This window comes from Leuciscus leuciscus (assembly GCF_965113295.1).
Source record: "Leuciscus leuciscus genome assembly, chromosome: 1".
NCBI classification, from domain to species: Eukaryota; Metazoa; Chordata; class Actinopteri; order Cypriniformes; family Leuciscidae; genus Leuciscus; species Leuciscus leuciscus.
Genome location: NC_138725.1, coordinates 77,980,428 through 77,994,687, shown reverse-complemented (window position 1 = coordinate 77,994,687; position 14,260 = coordinate 77,980,428). Strand labels below are relative to the sequence as shown.

Sequence of the window (14,260 nt, the reverse complement as noted above, 5' to 3'; positions counted from 1 at the left end):
AAAGGTTGTTTAAAACACTTTCCTCAGCTGTTTTAGCACTAGCAGAGCAACACAGAGGTCATGGGTTGCATGAATAATAATAATAATAATAATAATAATTCATTACATTTATATAGCGCTTTTCTCGGCACTCAAAGCGCTTTACATAGAAGGGGGGAATCTCCTCAACCACCACCAATGTGCAGCATCCACTTGGATGATGCGACGGCAGCCATATTGCGCCAGAACGCCCACCACACACCAGCTTACTGGTGGAGAGGAGACAGTGATGAAGCCAATCAGTATATGGGGATGATTAGGAGGCCATGATGGACAGAGGCCACTGGGCAAATTTGGCCAGGATGCCGGGGTTACACCCCTACTCTTTCGAAAGACATCCTGGGATTTTTAATGACCACAGAGAGTCAGGACCTCGGTTTTACGTCTCATCCGAAGGACGGAACTGAGGAAATGTAAACCTTACATGCAATGCACGCGTTGGTTAAAAGCGTCTGCCCAAATGCATAAATGTGAGTGAGAGTGTTCTGGTGGTTGAAGAAAAAGTTATAAATCATGGACAAAAAGAGCAGTGCATGCTGATTACTGCTACGTGCTCTTAAAGGCGCTGGATCAGTATATTATAAAAGTGTTTTGGCATCAATACCATAGGGCAAAAACTGCCATATATTTTTAATATCATCTCATAATTTGGCAGCTGGTTTATTAGGCTGCTGTCACTTTAAGACCCGATGCACAGATCCATTATTCTGTTTTATATCACCAATATACTTGTCTTTATGTGCCGCACTTTGGGTGTGTGAGCACAAAATCTGCAGGATGAGTAAAATTATGCTCAATATGCGGATTCCAGCCTGCAACACCAGCAATATTCATCTTTATTCATCAATATTCTATTTGGCGGGTGTAAATGTCATAATCTAATCTAATATTAACTCAGGAGTCCAGAGCAGGCCTTACCTCTGTGATCTACAGATGGTTTGGAGGAGCTGAGGATCTTGGGAATGGATATTCCCATGTCCAGCTCAGTGAGGGTCAGCTCATTCATGAAGTACGGGAGCTGTAATAAACATTACACTGAGTTACTGTGTGAAACACGCAGTCAGACGGTCTGGGCTGAGATGCACACCTATCAGGACTCACCCTGATCTTGCTCAGCTTCTTCTGGATCTTCTTGGACACCACGTCTGCCCAGTACTTCTCTCCAAGAAAGTCCCAGAAAATGCGACCCAGAAGAGCATTGACCCAGGCCTCGGACTCGGCCTCCTGCTCACGACTCTCTGGAAACTACGAGACAAACACAACAGGACATACTTCACTGGAAGACACTAAAGTAGCATCACAGACTACAGGAGAGCACTGAGGAAGCTCTGCACTCTTAACTGTGTGTGATATTTCTAAAAGATCCCCAAGTGGTTCACCAAAATACGCCACAAGAGGCTAGGTGTTAGCATGGCTAAGCACAATGCGCTGTTTCCAGTAAATGTAACAAACAACAAGCATGTGCCATAGAATACGGTTTGGAAATATGGAATTCGATTTGTTTGATTACAGGTTATAGAAATGTCCAATGTCTTATCCAATGGTACACCATTACAACTCAGGGTACGTTTACACGACAACGATATGCTTGAAACGGAGAAGTTTTTCCTTTGAGTTTTCCGCGTACAGACGACACCATTGTCAAAACGATCCCCGTTCACATCTATGACATCCTGTCTATGATCTATGAAAACGGCCCAAAACGCTGTATTCTGCTGCCAGGCCAGTAGATGGCGATGGTAACACTATAGACTGAACACGTAATACGCATGAGCATGACATCATCGTCTTCAGAGATTCACGATTTTATTGTTTACACGGAGACCGTTTACAAAAGCCGTTTTCAGGCGCCCAAAACGCAGTTATCGTGTAAACGAACGCCCAAAGCGCATAAAAAGTTGTACGTTTTTAAGTGTCGTGTAAACAGCCCCTAAACCAACTCGACACCATTAGGTTGAGTTGGTTTATTTGATGTTTGTTTTTAAATGTAAGATGCTTTCTGATTAGTGGACCTTTTTAACAGTTCCCGGGCTGTTCCCAGCGCTCTGCACAGGGCTTGCGGCCGGGCTGCCGGGGGACTGGCTCACGTATTTGGCCATGTAGACGTTGTACTCCAGAACCTTCTGTTTGACACTGGCACCGAGGTCTTTTTGCCTGGGATTGGACTGAAGCACTTCATCCAGACTGCCACGACTGCTGCTGCGGCTCTGAGACAGACCGCCTAGAGAGAGAGGGAGAGGGAGAGGGAGAGGGAGAGGAGAGGGAGAGGGAGAGGGAGAGGGAGAGGGAGAGGGAGAGGGAGAGGGAGAGGGAGAGGGAGAGGGAGAGGGAGAGGGAGAGGGAGAGGGAGAGGGAGAGGGAGATCATCGACATAATGCTACACACTCTTTACACACACAAACAGGGTTTGAAATTAACTTTTTCACTCACCGGCCAATTTGGCTACAAAATTTTTAATGTACCGGCCATTCAGAACTTCAACTAGCCAAAAAAAAAAAAAAGGGTGCGGGGGTATTATGTCGATATATACACATATACACACACAATTTGGATTTCATAGCCTACATTCATTTCTTATTCAAACTAAATCCTGTCATCCAGCATCTCCTCTCTTCCTCTTCCATCCTTTTCACCATAAATGTGTTTTAGATGGACAGATCAATACAGTACAGAGAACACCAAACACATGTAGGACTTTGGAAAATAACAATGTCTTTTTTGTTCACCAAATGCTTTTTAATCTTCACTATTGCTTCAATGCAAATGAACAAGCATGCCGTTATTTGTTGCGAAGTGACGTGTGTGTTCAAGTAAGCCAGATATGAGCAGATTCTGCGCAATACGCTGTATTTAATATATCACGAGGACTCACGAGAAACAGCACAAGACAAAGAGAAACTCACTTTTGTAGCTTTATTTATTTCTTTGATTAACATTGGGGACACAGAAAGCGGCGGGTTTATTAGGCTGCTGTCACTTTAAGATGAATGCACCGATCCAAAATAATGTTACGCATGTGTTTTCTTGTTTACGACACATAACAGACTGCGTTTACGAGGAAACTCGCTGAGACGGGCATTTTGACTTGATTTTGCGCAAATGTCCATTCAAGCTCAAAAGCAGAGAAAGAACATGTATTGCGGATGCGCACAACGCAATATCGATGCTAAAACGATACATCGTGCCGCCCTAAATTCAGGATAATACCGAAAGAGCCATTCTGTCAATGTGTCATGCAAAGAAAAGGGATTAATTCGAACTATAGTCTCACATTTGCCAGATCTATATAGTCCATAGTTTCATATTTAAAAGAATTAAAAATTCTTCATGCCTTAAAATAGCTTGATTGTAACTCGACACCCTCGCCTCATTTATAGTATGCGTGGTGTTATGAATATGCAAATGAGCCCCGCCTCCACTCACTCAGCTCAGAGAGCCACTCGTTGACGATCACACGTTAATCTGATTGATTACAAGGTAGTTTGTGACGTCAGAAACACCAGCGATTTCAAACCGTGTTTTTGAGACTGTCTTTGGTTCAAGCAATGGTGTCGACTTATGAATTTGGTTTGTCTTAAAGCACATAACACTTAACTTTTACTTCTAAGCAAAGAACGAAAGAACTCCGCCGTGAGTATATCAGGGCGCTGAATCACGGTCCGTCTCTTGTTTGTTACGTGTGCAGTTACGAGTGTGAGTCTCAGCTGCAGGTCACTTAACGGCCACCGGTGTCGCTAATAACAAGCTTCTGAATTCTACACACTGAACTCCTGATCTGAGTCAAGCAGCATTATAAATATGAACTTCATCTTACTTGTAGGCAGGCCTGAGGGCTTCTTGGCTTCGTATTTCAGTTTGGAAGCAAACAGCATCCTTCTGAACCATTCCTCCTTGTCTCTTCCGGTCCTCCCGAACAGGTACAGCACAGGTTGTGTGTGCGCTCTCCTAGGCTGCTCCTCGGTAACGCTTTCGGGCTTCTCTCCGAGGACAGGGGTCTTCTCCTCCAACACCTCGCTCTTCTCTCCCTGAGCTTTGGCCATGAAGTCGTCCTGCTTGGCCAGCTCAATGCAGATAGGGTACTTCTTATTCCACACCCTTTTCCTGGCCAGGCTCTGGGGCACCAGGTAGATCTGCAATACCACAACTCAGACTGAACCTTCATTTGTTATATGGTATGGAAATATAACATTAATAGTATGTATTTAAAGGGGTTAAGCAGTTTTGTTTTGGCAAAAGAACAATGTTTTTAGTGAAATGCTATGGAAGCTGGTTTCCGCCACAGAATATAACATTTTAAAAGATAATTGCGACTTTATATCACGCAATTGTGACTTTATATCACAAAATTCTGACTATCACACAATTGCGACTATATATCATGCAATTCTGTCTTTATAACACGCAATTGCGACTTTACATCACGAAATTCTGACTATCACACAATTGCGACTATATATCATGCAATTCTGACTTTATAACATGCAATTGTGACTTTAACACAATTCTGACTTTAACACACAATTGAGACTTTATATCATGCAATTCTGACTTTATAACACACAATTGCGAATCACAATTCAGAATTGCGAGATGTAAACTCGCAAATTATGAGAGAAAAAGAAAGTCAGAATTGTGAGATAAAAAGTCGCAATTACCTTTTTTCTTTTTCTTTCTGAGGCGGAAACAAGGTTCCACAGAAATGCTGCATCAGAGGCTGCATTAGATGCACGGAAAACACATTCCATCAATGAAAGTTAAACTTAAACTTTAGCCTGAACATTATAAGCTCTGGGCTGAATTCACTGCAGACATTTAACACTCAGGTCTAAGAGGTTCCCATCACACAGGCAGACGGACCCACCTTACTGTTGGTGAGATCGTAGATCTTCTGGCTGACGTAGGAGACGTCGGGCTTGAGCTCGCTGAAGGTGGCCCGGCGCGGGACGTTGCGGTTGGGTTTGGACAGGCGCAGGACTGAGCCCTCCAGACGCACATACACCGAGTGTGTGAGCGTGGCGTGATACGTCTCCGGGTCGTAGCTGTAGATCTCGTTCATCCAACCCTGAGGACAAACACACACAACTAAACAAACGGGCAACTCCCGCAATAATGGTCTTACCATTCTCTAAACTGTAAGCTCAAGTGTCACAACGGTTTGCTGGAACATCACAACTATGACCATTGCTGTGTGTAATTCATTACAAGTAACTTGAGGTATGTAATCAGATTACTTTTTCAAAATTTCAAGATTCAATATTCATCAAAATGAATAAAATCAGTGAAATGCAGAATCAGAATACAATGCAAACCTCCAATAACTAAACATGTTCAATAAAACATAGGCCTATGCATTTAATCTCACTTTATTGTGCAATGTACTTGCTTCTGACCTCCGCTGATTTAGTTAAACCATAAGCAAACATGACAATAGCTTGTTTTGTTTTTATTGGCAAAGTAAGCATCTTTTTCTTCTGCTTATTATTTCACTTTTGGTGTGAAAGGGTCTTTTCATTTGCCCAAAAATATAACTTTTTTTGTTATAAAAAAAAACAGGTGGAAAAAACAACGTAAAAGTAACGTAACGCATTACTTTTCTAAAAAAAGTAACTAAGTAGCGCAATATTGTAATGCATTACTTTTCAAAGTAACTTCCCCCAACACTGTCTATGACCCCAGAACATTTAATTAATGCTTCAAAAACTAGTTATCGTGTCAGTAAACTGGCCAATGCCACCAAAATAAAGTGGTGTTGTCACACTGGTCTAAACGGGTAGATGCTTTTCACCATGGAAATACTTGTTAGATACAAATTTCGTGTTTTTTCTACTTTTTCTGTTGACATTACAAGCATACCATGTCAGATATTTATGGAATATAAATGAATGTCTGACAGATTTTGATCACTAAATGCATGATTTTGCATACGATGAAAGAATGTTTAGAAGTTGTGAAGAGTTTGACAGTTTCACTGAGAATCTACTCGTCAGTTTTGATCAACAAGCCATGTGTGTTTAGTCACTGTGCAAATTGCATGTGTTTTGGCACATGTGTGCAAAAGAGTAAGTACAATTATTCAAGAAAATCAAATCTGATGTAAACAAGAAAAAATTTGAAAATAAATAAATAAAATAATTCGAGAATTGAGCTAAAAGCGATGGAGAACACCTGTAATTCCGGGACTAAGAACACCCAAGCTTCCACCTCCTGAGACATTAAACATATCAAGTGGACAATCAACACACAAAAACATTGCAGAAAACAACAATGCAAGGAGTGGTTTCGAATACACACAAAAAAAAATCCATTTGAAATCCATTTTTGCCAAATATAAATTATAAGCAATTCATTTTTCTCAGAGAAAGTTATATGGTTGTGTTCAGTTTTGGACATTTTTTGTATTAAACACTTTAACTGAAAAATCTAAATAAAGGATTATTTGATAGCTCGTATGAAAACCACCAGACCATAATATGGTGAAACAAAACGGAGAAAAATACCACAGAAAAGCATCACTTGAACTAAATTAATCTCAGCTCTGTTAAATAAATAAATATGAGCTGGAGCTGTGCTGGCTTTGTTAACTGAAGGATAGGCAGACAGACAGTAGTGTTAATATTACCCAGGACACATTCTCTTCAGCTCAATCCGCCAGTTTAAGACTCAAATCATTAGCGCTTCACCTGAAAACACAAATACCACCACCGAATTTTCCCTTGTTTGTTTGTGATTGAAGTTTAAGGCTCATTCACACTGAGAACGACATACTAACAATACTTACACAACTACTGTAACTACAGTAACTCTGTTACTACTAACTATTATACCAGCAGGAGATAACGCTCTGTTTATCCTGTGTTCTGTCAATATAACTTACTTTAAAGTTGGATGGACTTTGATCGTTTTTATTATAAATACACTCTAACGTCAGTACTTGACATCCTGTCTAGAGCGAACGTTAATCGTCTGGCATATAATAAACCCAACCAACGAATTAAGGTTAAGTAAATATGATGAATAGGCTAATATAGTGCATATATGAAATGCTTCTAGAGTTCATTTCTCTGGTGAACGACCCTGCTGTCGACACTAAACACCTGAGGTAAATGTGTGCAGGATAAGTTAATTGAGCCAAAATCGTCAACTGTAAATGAAATATGCGGATCAGACACCCTTTTTCAGGGATTGTGCTGCATTGAAACATGCACGTTCATCTCGAGTGTGCGAGTGCAAGCTGTTGAAGCTCCGCCCTCTGCGCCGGGAGCAGCAGATCATTTGCATTTAAAGGAACAGACACAAAAACGGTGCGTTTTTGCTCACCCTCAAAAGGTGACAATTTTAACATGCTATATAAAGATTTCTGTGGGGTATTTTGAGCTAAAACTTCACACACACACTCTGGAGATATCAGAGACTTATTTTAACATCTTGTGAAAGGGGCATTATACCACCCCTTTAATACACTAATTTCACATATATTGTCTTTCAATAATTCAAGCAATTTTCAAGTACCTTTTCATAAATATGGCTGTTTTCAAGGGTTTTCCAGGACTTAAGTTTCAAAAAGTCAAATTCAAGCACTTTAAGCACCTTGTACGAACCCTGGTAACTTCCGCAAACTGGCAAGCAGAAGTTAAACGTGTGCAGGATAAGTTAATTGAGCCAAAATCGTCAACTAGTTAATACTGACAGCCTAGTTAATACCGTTAATAAACACTTTTTCTCCTGCATTGAAACATCAGCAACATCCAACATGACCTGATGCCACTGTCAAACCCCAAGGGCTGCCATTTCATTACATAATTGAATAAAAAAGACATGCGATGCTCGCCTAGCAGGTGTAGTACAACATGGATCAGGGCATGTGGCCGATGAGAGCGCTTTATCGTCGTGAAAAGGTGCATTAATAAACTACAGCCAGATTAGTGCCTATCCTACACTATTATCATTGGAAGCAAACAAGTAGACTACATTTTAAATGAGTTTCCATGTAAATCATTAGCTTAACTGAGAAGAACGCTATAATAGGGCGTTTAGGGGGGGGGGGGGGGGGGGGGGGTTTAAGGGCAACTTTTGTATGATTACAATGTCAGGAACAGAAATGAACCATCACTGAACTTGCTTAAGCTGGATTGTGACACTATTTCTTTCTAGACAAACTTTGTTGCATTATTTCCCTGTTATCTCTGTAAAGCTGCTTAAATAAAGGTGACTCGACTGCCATCCCGGAATCCCAGTCTATTTATGCAAAACTCGTCTAAAGTTCACTGGATGACGCAACATACAAAACTTTTCATGACTGTCTAAAGTCCACTGGATGAGGCATTTAGCTTATAATACAGACATCGCAACAATACAACGCTGGTTGAAAATCTGCAAAGGTGTCCTTTGAATGTCAATATAAGCACAGAGTTAATGCCCTTTCAAGATATAAATACTGTTGTTTCAATAAATGCGTTATTGTAAACATTTCACTGCAAAAAATGCTTTTCTTACTTAGTATTTTTGTCTGGTTTCCAGTCCAAATATCAAAACATTCTTAAATCAAGATGCATTTACTAGATAAGTAAAATGACATAAGATATTATGTCCTGTTTTCGGGGGGAATTAAAAAAATATCTTAAACAGAAACGAGATTATTTTTCTCACCCCACTGGCAGATAATTTTGCTTGTTTTCAGCAAAAACTCACTTTCCCCAGAAAACCAGACTTAAAGGGATAGTTCACTTTGAAATAAAATGTTGGTATGTTTTAGCTTACCTCAAGAGCATCCAAGATGTAGGCCTAGGTGTCTTTTTCCGCAGTAGTTTCAATTTTGATATTTTTAGGTCAAACCGTTCTTGTCTGTCAGTCAAATAATGCAGGTCTATGGTCACCACCTCAAAGAGCATGCACAGAGTCCAAATTAAAACAATTCCACATCGTCCAAATTAAACAATTCCCCATCGTAAGGGCGCGGGCAGGTATAGATATAGATAGATTGCCTTGGCTACTGCAGTTCATTGGAACGAAACCGTAGCCAAGGCGACATCTAGTGTATATATCTATACCCACCCGCGGGCTGGTATAGATATATACACTAGATGTCGCCTTGGCTACTGCAGTTCATTGGAACGAAACCGTAGCCAAGGCGATATCTAGTGTATCTATACCCGCCCGCGCCCTCAGATCATTTGGATTTAAGAAATGTTTGATATTTGGACTGGAAACAAGAAAAAAATAAATGTTTGCAGTGCTGTGTTCAAGAGGTAACAACGATATAAATACTGTTCGTTTTCTCACACAAACCGCTCGTTTCGTGTCTTAGGCCATCAATGTGTACTTACGATGGGGAATTGTTTAATTTGGACGATGTGGAATTGTTTTAATTTGGACTCTGTGCTTGCTCTTTGAGGTGGTGACCATAGACCTGCATTATTTGACTGACAGACAAGAACGGTTTGACCTGAAAATATCAAAATTGAAACTACTGCGGAAAAAAAGACACCTACATCTTGGATGCCCTTGAGGTAAGCTAAAACATACCAACATTTTATTTCAAAGTGAACTATCCCTTTAATATCTTATGTCATTTTACTACTTGAGTAAATGCATCTTGATTTAAGAAATGTTTGATATTTGGACTGGAAACAAGAAAAAAAAAATGTTTTGCAGTGTTGGTTCATTCCTCTGTGCCATTATCATTATAGTTGTCGCTATTCTCGAGTCTTAGAGTTAAAACTTTATGGTTATGGTTATCATTCTTGGTGTGAAAGGACCATTAGGCTCTCTCAAATCCACCCAATATTTTGATATTTCATTTGTTCAGGGAATAACTTCTGTCCACATTCTGAACATAAAAGGGAAACCATACCACAAGTATGCTTTTGTTTTTATAGAAGCAAAAAAACAACAATCATAAATAAATTATGAGGCAGAATGTGTGCTGTCTTGAGTAATCTGATAACTAGGGATGCACTGATATGAACATTTTGGCCGATACCGATAACCGATAATTCTTTATATTTGAAAGCCGATAACCGATATATTGGCCGATAAATCTAAATCCAAATTTTTATATAATTTTTGAGAGCCTGATTACAAAAACAAAAGTCCCACCATTAAATCCATGTCCCAAACACACAATTATAATAATGTTTTCATGATAATTTTATGTAGCCGATATGTCACATGTTGGATTTTACATATTTTCCTTTTCAAAGTGATTTCAATCATATTTCAAGCAATTCAAAACCATCATGTTGAAAAGTGCGCATCTGAAGAGTCTCAGCTGACGGAAATAACACATTATTTATCGGCTTTAATATATCGGACAAATGTTCTTATCGGGCCGACACCGATAACATTAAAAAAGAACCGATATCGGCTGATACCGATATATCGTGCATCCCTACAGATAACACTGCACTATATTGGTCTTTGCATCTAAATATATAAAATCATGCGCCGCGAGAGAGACCCAGCATGCGAGAGAGCGAGTGAATCAAGTTTCAGTTTACAGTAACTGTGTGTAAGCTAAAAAAAGCAAGCAACTTGAACTCCTCGTGGGTATTAGGGACTACTATAGATAATAGACTAAATATTCTTTTTGTCTTCATTGCTATTATTCTGCATTTTTGTGTGGTTATATTAGCATTTGTTGAGGCACTTATATATAATTGGTATGAACAAATAACTCAATAAGAACACGTGAAATGCATAGTGAATTAAAAATATTGGCAACCTGCCAGATCAAAAGTTTTCGATCGGTACGATTTTTTATGTTTTCGAAATAAGTCTCTTCTGCTCACCAAGGCTGCATTTATTTTATAAAAAAATACAATAAAAAAAAAACTGTAATATTGTGAAATATTATTAAAATGTAAAAACTTTTTTAAATGTAATTTATTCTTGTTTTGGATGAATTTTCAGCATCATTACTCCAGTCTTCAGTGTCACATGATCCTTCAGAAATCATTCTAATATGATGATTTGATGCTCAAGAAACATTTATTATTATTATTTTCAATGTTGAAAACTGTTTTCAGGATTCTTTGATGAATAGAACGTTCAAAAGAATAGCATTTATCTGAAATAGAAAGCTTTTGCCACATAAACACTACCGTTCAAAAGTTAAAAGTGAAGACATGTATAACGTTGCAAAATATTCCATTTCAGATAAATGCTGTTCTTTTAAGCTTTCTACTCAAAGAATCCTGAAGTGTACACTTCCAGCTCTTCATCACTGCAACAGAAGGATCTTTAATGGGCCTCACCTTGTGTATGGCAGGTTCGGTGATATCCAGAGGAACCCGGTTCCAGTTCTCTCTTCTGTTCCAGTTGCTGTTACGACCCCACGAAGGCCTTCGCCTGGCCGACAACCACACCATCAGGATCGCCAGCATGAACCCCGCCACCACTCCCGTCAACACCCAACACACGTAGGCCGGCAGCGGCAGCACAAAGTAACCGTAAACCATGGCTATCAGAAGAATCAATCTGTTGTGGGGAACTCCTGGAGGCTCGTCTTCCTCCTCGTCCTCCTCGCCTCCTTCAGTCGGTTCCTCGCTACTCCCTCGTCGGGCTTGAGATGAGTGAGGTTCCTCCCCATCTAACTCATTACAAAGCTCGAAGTCTTCAGGGTAGAGCTCACAGAACTCTTCATCTTCCTGACGAGCCAGAGCCGACATGACGCATCGGTTTAATCCGAGAGATGGCGACCTGTGAAGAGGCAAGTCAACACTCGCCCCCTCGAGAGGACTTTCCCCGTCCACATCTTCCTCTTCTTTAATGCAGTAGTTGTTGTTGCTTTCCGAGTGGCCGTTGAGAGCGGACAAATTCGAGAGTTCAGATGCGCTGGACGAAAGGTTTCTGGATCGATAAGAGACTCCCGCGGTCGTGCTACCGGTTTCCTCGCCGATTATCTTGCTGAGAAGCTGGAGAGGCTCGTACATGACCTCGGATAGACGCCGCTTCGTGTCTTCGATTCGTGCCTCAACCTCTTGAACTTTAAAGAAGGAGCGGCTATCGGGAGAGGTTAACGGGGAAGAGGGAGCGGTTTTGGAGTCGCCGGTGACCGCGGGAACACGAGTTTGGGTGAACGGCTTGAAGAGGTGCAGATTGAGGCGTGAATCCTGCGAGCGATGAGTCGAGGAAGACTCATGTTCGGGTCGAGCAGTGTCCGTGGATAAAGACTTAACTAGGGTTTTCATTAAATGTCGGTGTCTTATCGATTGGGGGGGGCCAGTGGGTGCCTCCACATCAGTGGAAAGAGACTTGACTAGGCTTAGGAACGGCTTCGAAGGTAAAGCAGAAGCTTTAGCTGGGGATGAAGTGGATGAAACCGAATGCGTGGAAGGTACTGGTGCACTCGACCTTTGTTCAGAAGGCCATGAGAAGCTAATAAGACTAGAGGTGGACGAGGAACCTAAGCTAACGGAGGGGTGCGTGATCGCCAACGCTGAACTGTGCGTTTGCGAAGCCAGTCCTGTGACCACGTCCACTCCCAATCCTTCAGAGAGAAGCTCCTCGCTGGCCTCCTGAGCCGTGACTACGCCTTGATCTTCGCTTTCAAGGCCTGACGGGGAAGCCGCGAGCCTGTAAAGGTCCTCTTCCTCCTCCTCTTCCTCATGTCCTTTGGCAGAGAAGTGTATGGTGATGGTGTCCCGGGAGAGCGAGCGCTGGACCTGCAGCTTACGGGCTGCTGAGGGCCGAGAAGAAGATGATGATGATGTTTGGGGGTTTAGTCTGTCTTCATGGTCATCACCCTGACTGGTCATGGCACCACTCAAAAGAGCTCACAGCCTGTGGACACAGAGAAGAGAACGCTTCAATGTTACACACTCTTCATATCCATCAGTGCTTCCCATTCATTTCCTGGAACATTTTTACACTCATAAGCCCTATTCGGACAGTAATTGTTTCTCATGTGGACGTCTGTACAAATACATTTGATGATTGAGCATTAGTGATGAACACCTGCTGTTAACAAGCAAAATCACTGAAGGAAAGCGAAAACAAGAACTAAAACTGGTAATAAATCGGAAAATAATGTTCTATTTATTATTTAATTCTCAGTTTTAAAAATAGGAAGCTAGACGTGTGTACGTATATTCAAAATGGTTCTTATATTCTTGCATTTTATCTTAAAAGGACGTCATTTTAAAAATATGGAAATTAGCGGAAACAAGTTAATGCAGCCTCTTATTTACATGAGGTGAACACAAAGCTGCTTTGGTTTGTATTTTTAAAAGTTGTGCATTAATATCATATATATTGCTGTCACAATAATGGCCCATTTCAAATGTTTACGTGCTTTTTTCTCTTCTTTTTGTTCGGTGAGGTGGAGCGGTGATGAAATATTGTTTGTGCAAATACTTTCCAGCATTTCAATAATAAAAGTGTACATCCAAATAATTGAACATATCTTTATTTATTGACTTTAGTTGTTATTTATTCATTCGATTTTATTTTTGTTAAGTTTTTGTATATGTTGGGCTGGGAAAATGTTGTTCTGTATCTGTATTGTTCTTGTGTGTTTTTTGGACAATTAATACAAATAGAGTTGAAAAAAATAAATAAAAGTGTACATCTTTAAAATGCATGCAAATCACGTGAAGCTCATCAGTTATATGTACGGTGCTCGGCAGTGATCGAAAAGGATTTAAACAGTGAATTTTTAAGTGATTTCCTCTTTTAAACTCAGAGATGTGGATTCATACGCCAATAAAAAAAAAGTTAAAAAAAAAAAAAAGTAAAAAAAAAAATCACAGAATAAACCCCTTTAAATGTTGAAAGTACCTTACGACCCCCATGAGAAACAATCACCGTCCGAATAGGGCTATAATAACAACATAAAACATCTCTAAAATTGTGTTTGGTGCATTTGCTTTGGCAATTACCAGTCAACCGAACTCCAATTTAAATTGCGATATGGCTTAGTGTCATAATAAAATTGCATTTGATTTAATTTAAGAGAAACTATTTCATATTCACCCAGTTTACAGCATTTCACTAAATTTAAACGTGTTGCCATAGAAACAAAGGCCTCCATGCAGTTTTCCCACCAAAATAAAAGCCTGAGGTTTAAGACAACTTAATATTTAGTCATTTTAATATTTAGACAATTAATATTTAGTCTTTTTATTTCTTCTAGATCTGGGGCCTCATTTATAAAACTTTGCGTAGGATTTGCGTCAGAAGTGGCGTACGGATGAAACATAGGACGTGCGTACGCACAGAAATA

At 40.2% G+C, this 14,260-nt stretch overlaps 1 protein-coding gene across 7 annotated transcripts in view; it reads right to left on the bottom strand.

The window, feature by feature from the left end:
• Window positions 1–14,260, bottom strand: part of tex2 (testis expressed 2) — a 58,396-nt gene that overhangs the window by 10,221 nt on the left and 33,915 nt on the right. For all 7 annotated transcript variants that reach the window (XM_082185195.1, XM_082185201.1, XM_082185199.1 and 4 more), the window contains exons 2-7: window positions 11,292–12,819; window positions 4,901–5,101; window positions 3,854–4,169; window positions 2,052–2,260; window positions 1,141–1,284; window positions 958–1,057 (exon numbers count right to left, since the gene is read on the bottom strand). In XM_082185195.1, the coding sequence (XP_082041321.1) occupies window positions 958–1,057; window positions 1,141–1,284; window positions 2,052–2,260; window positions 3,854–4,169; window positions 4,901–5,101; window positions 11,292–12,794 (2,473 nt within the window). In that variant the 5' untranslated portion in view covers window positions 12,795–12,819. The remainder of the gene's footprint in view (window positions 1–957; window positions 1,058–1,140; window positions 1,285–2,051; window positions 2,261–3,853; window positions 4,170–4,900; window positions 5,102–11,291; window positions 12,820–14,260) is intronic.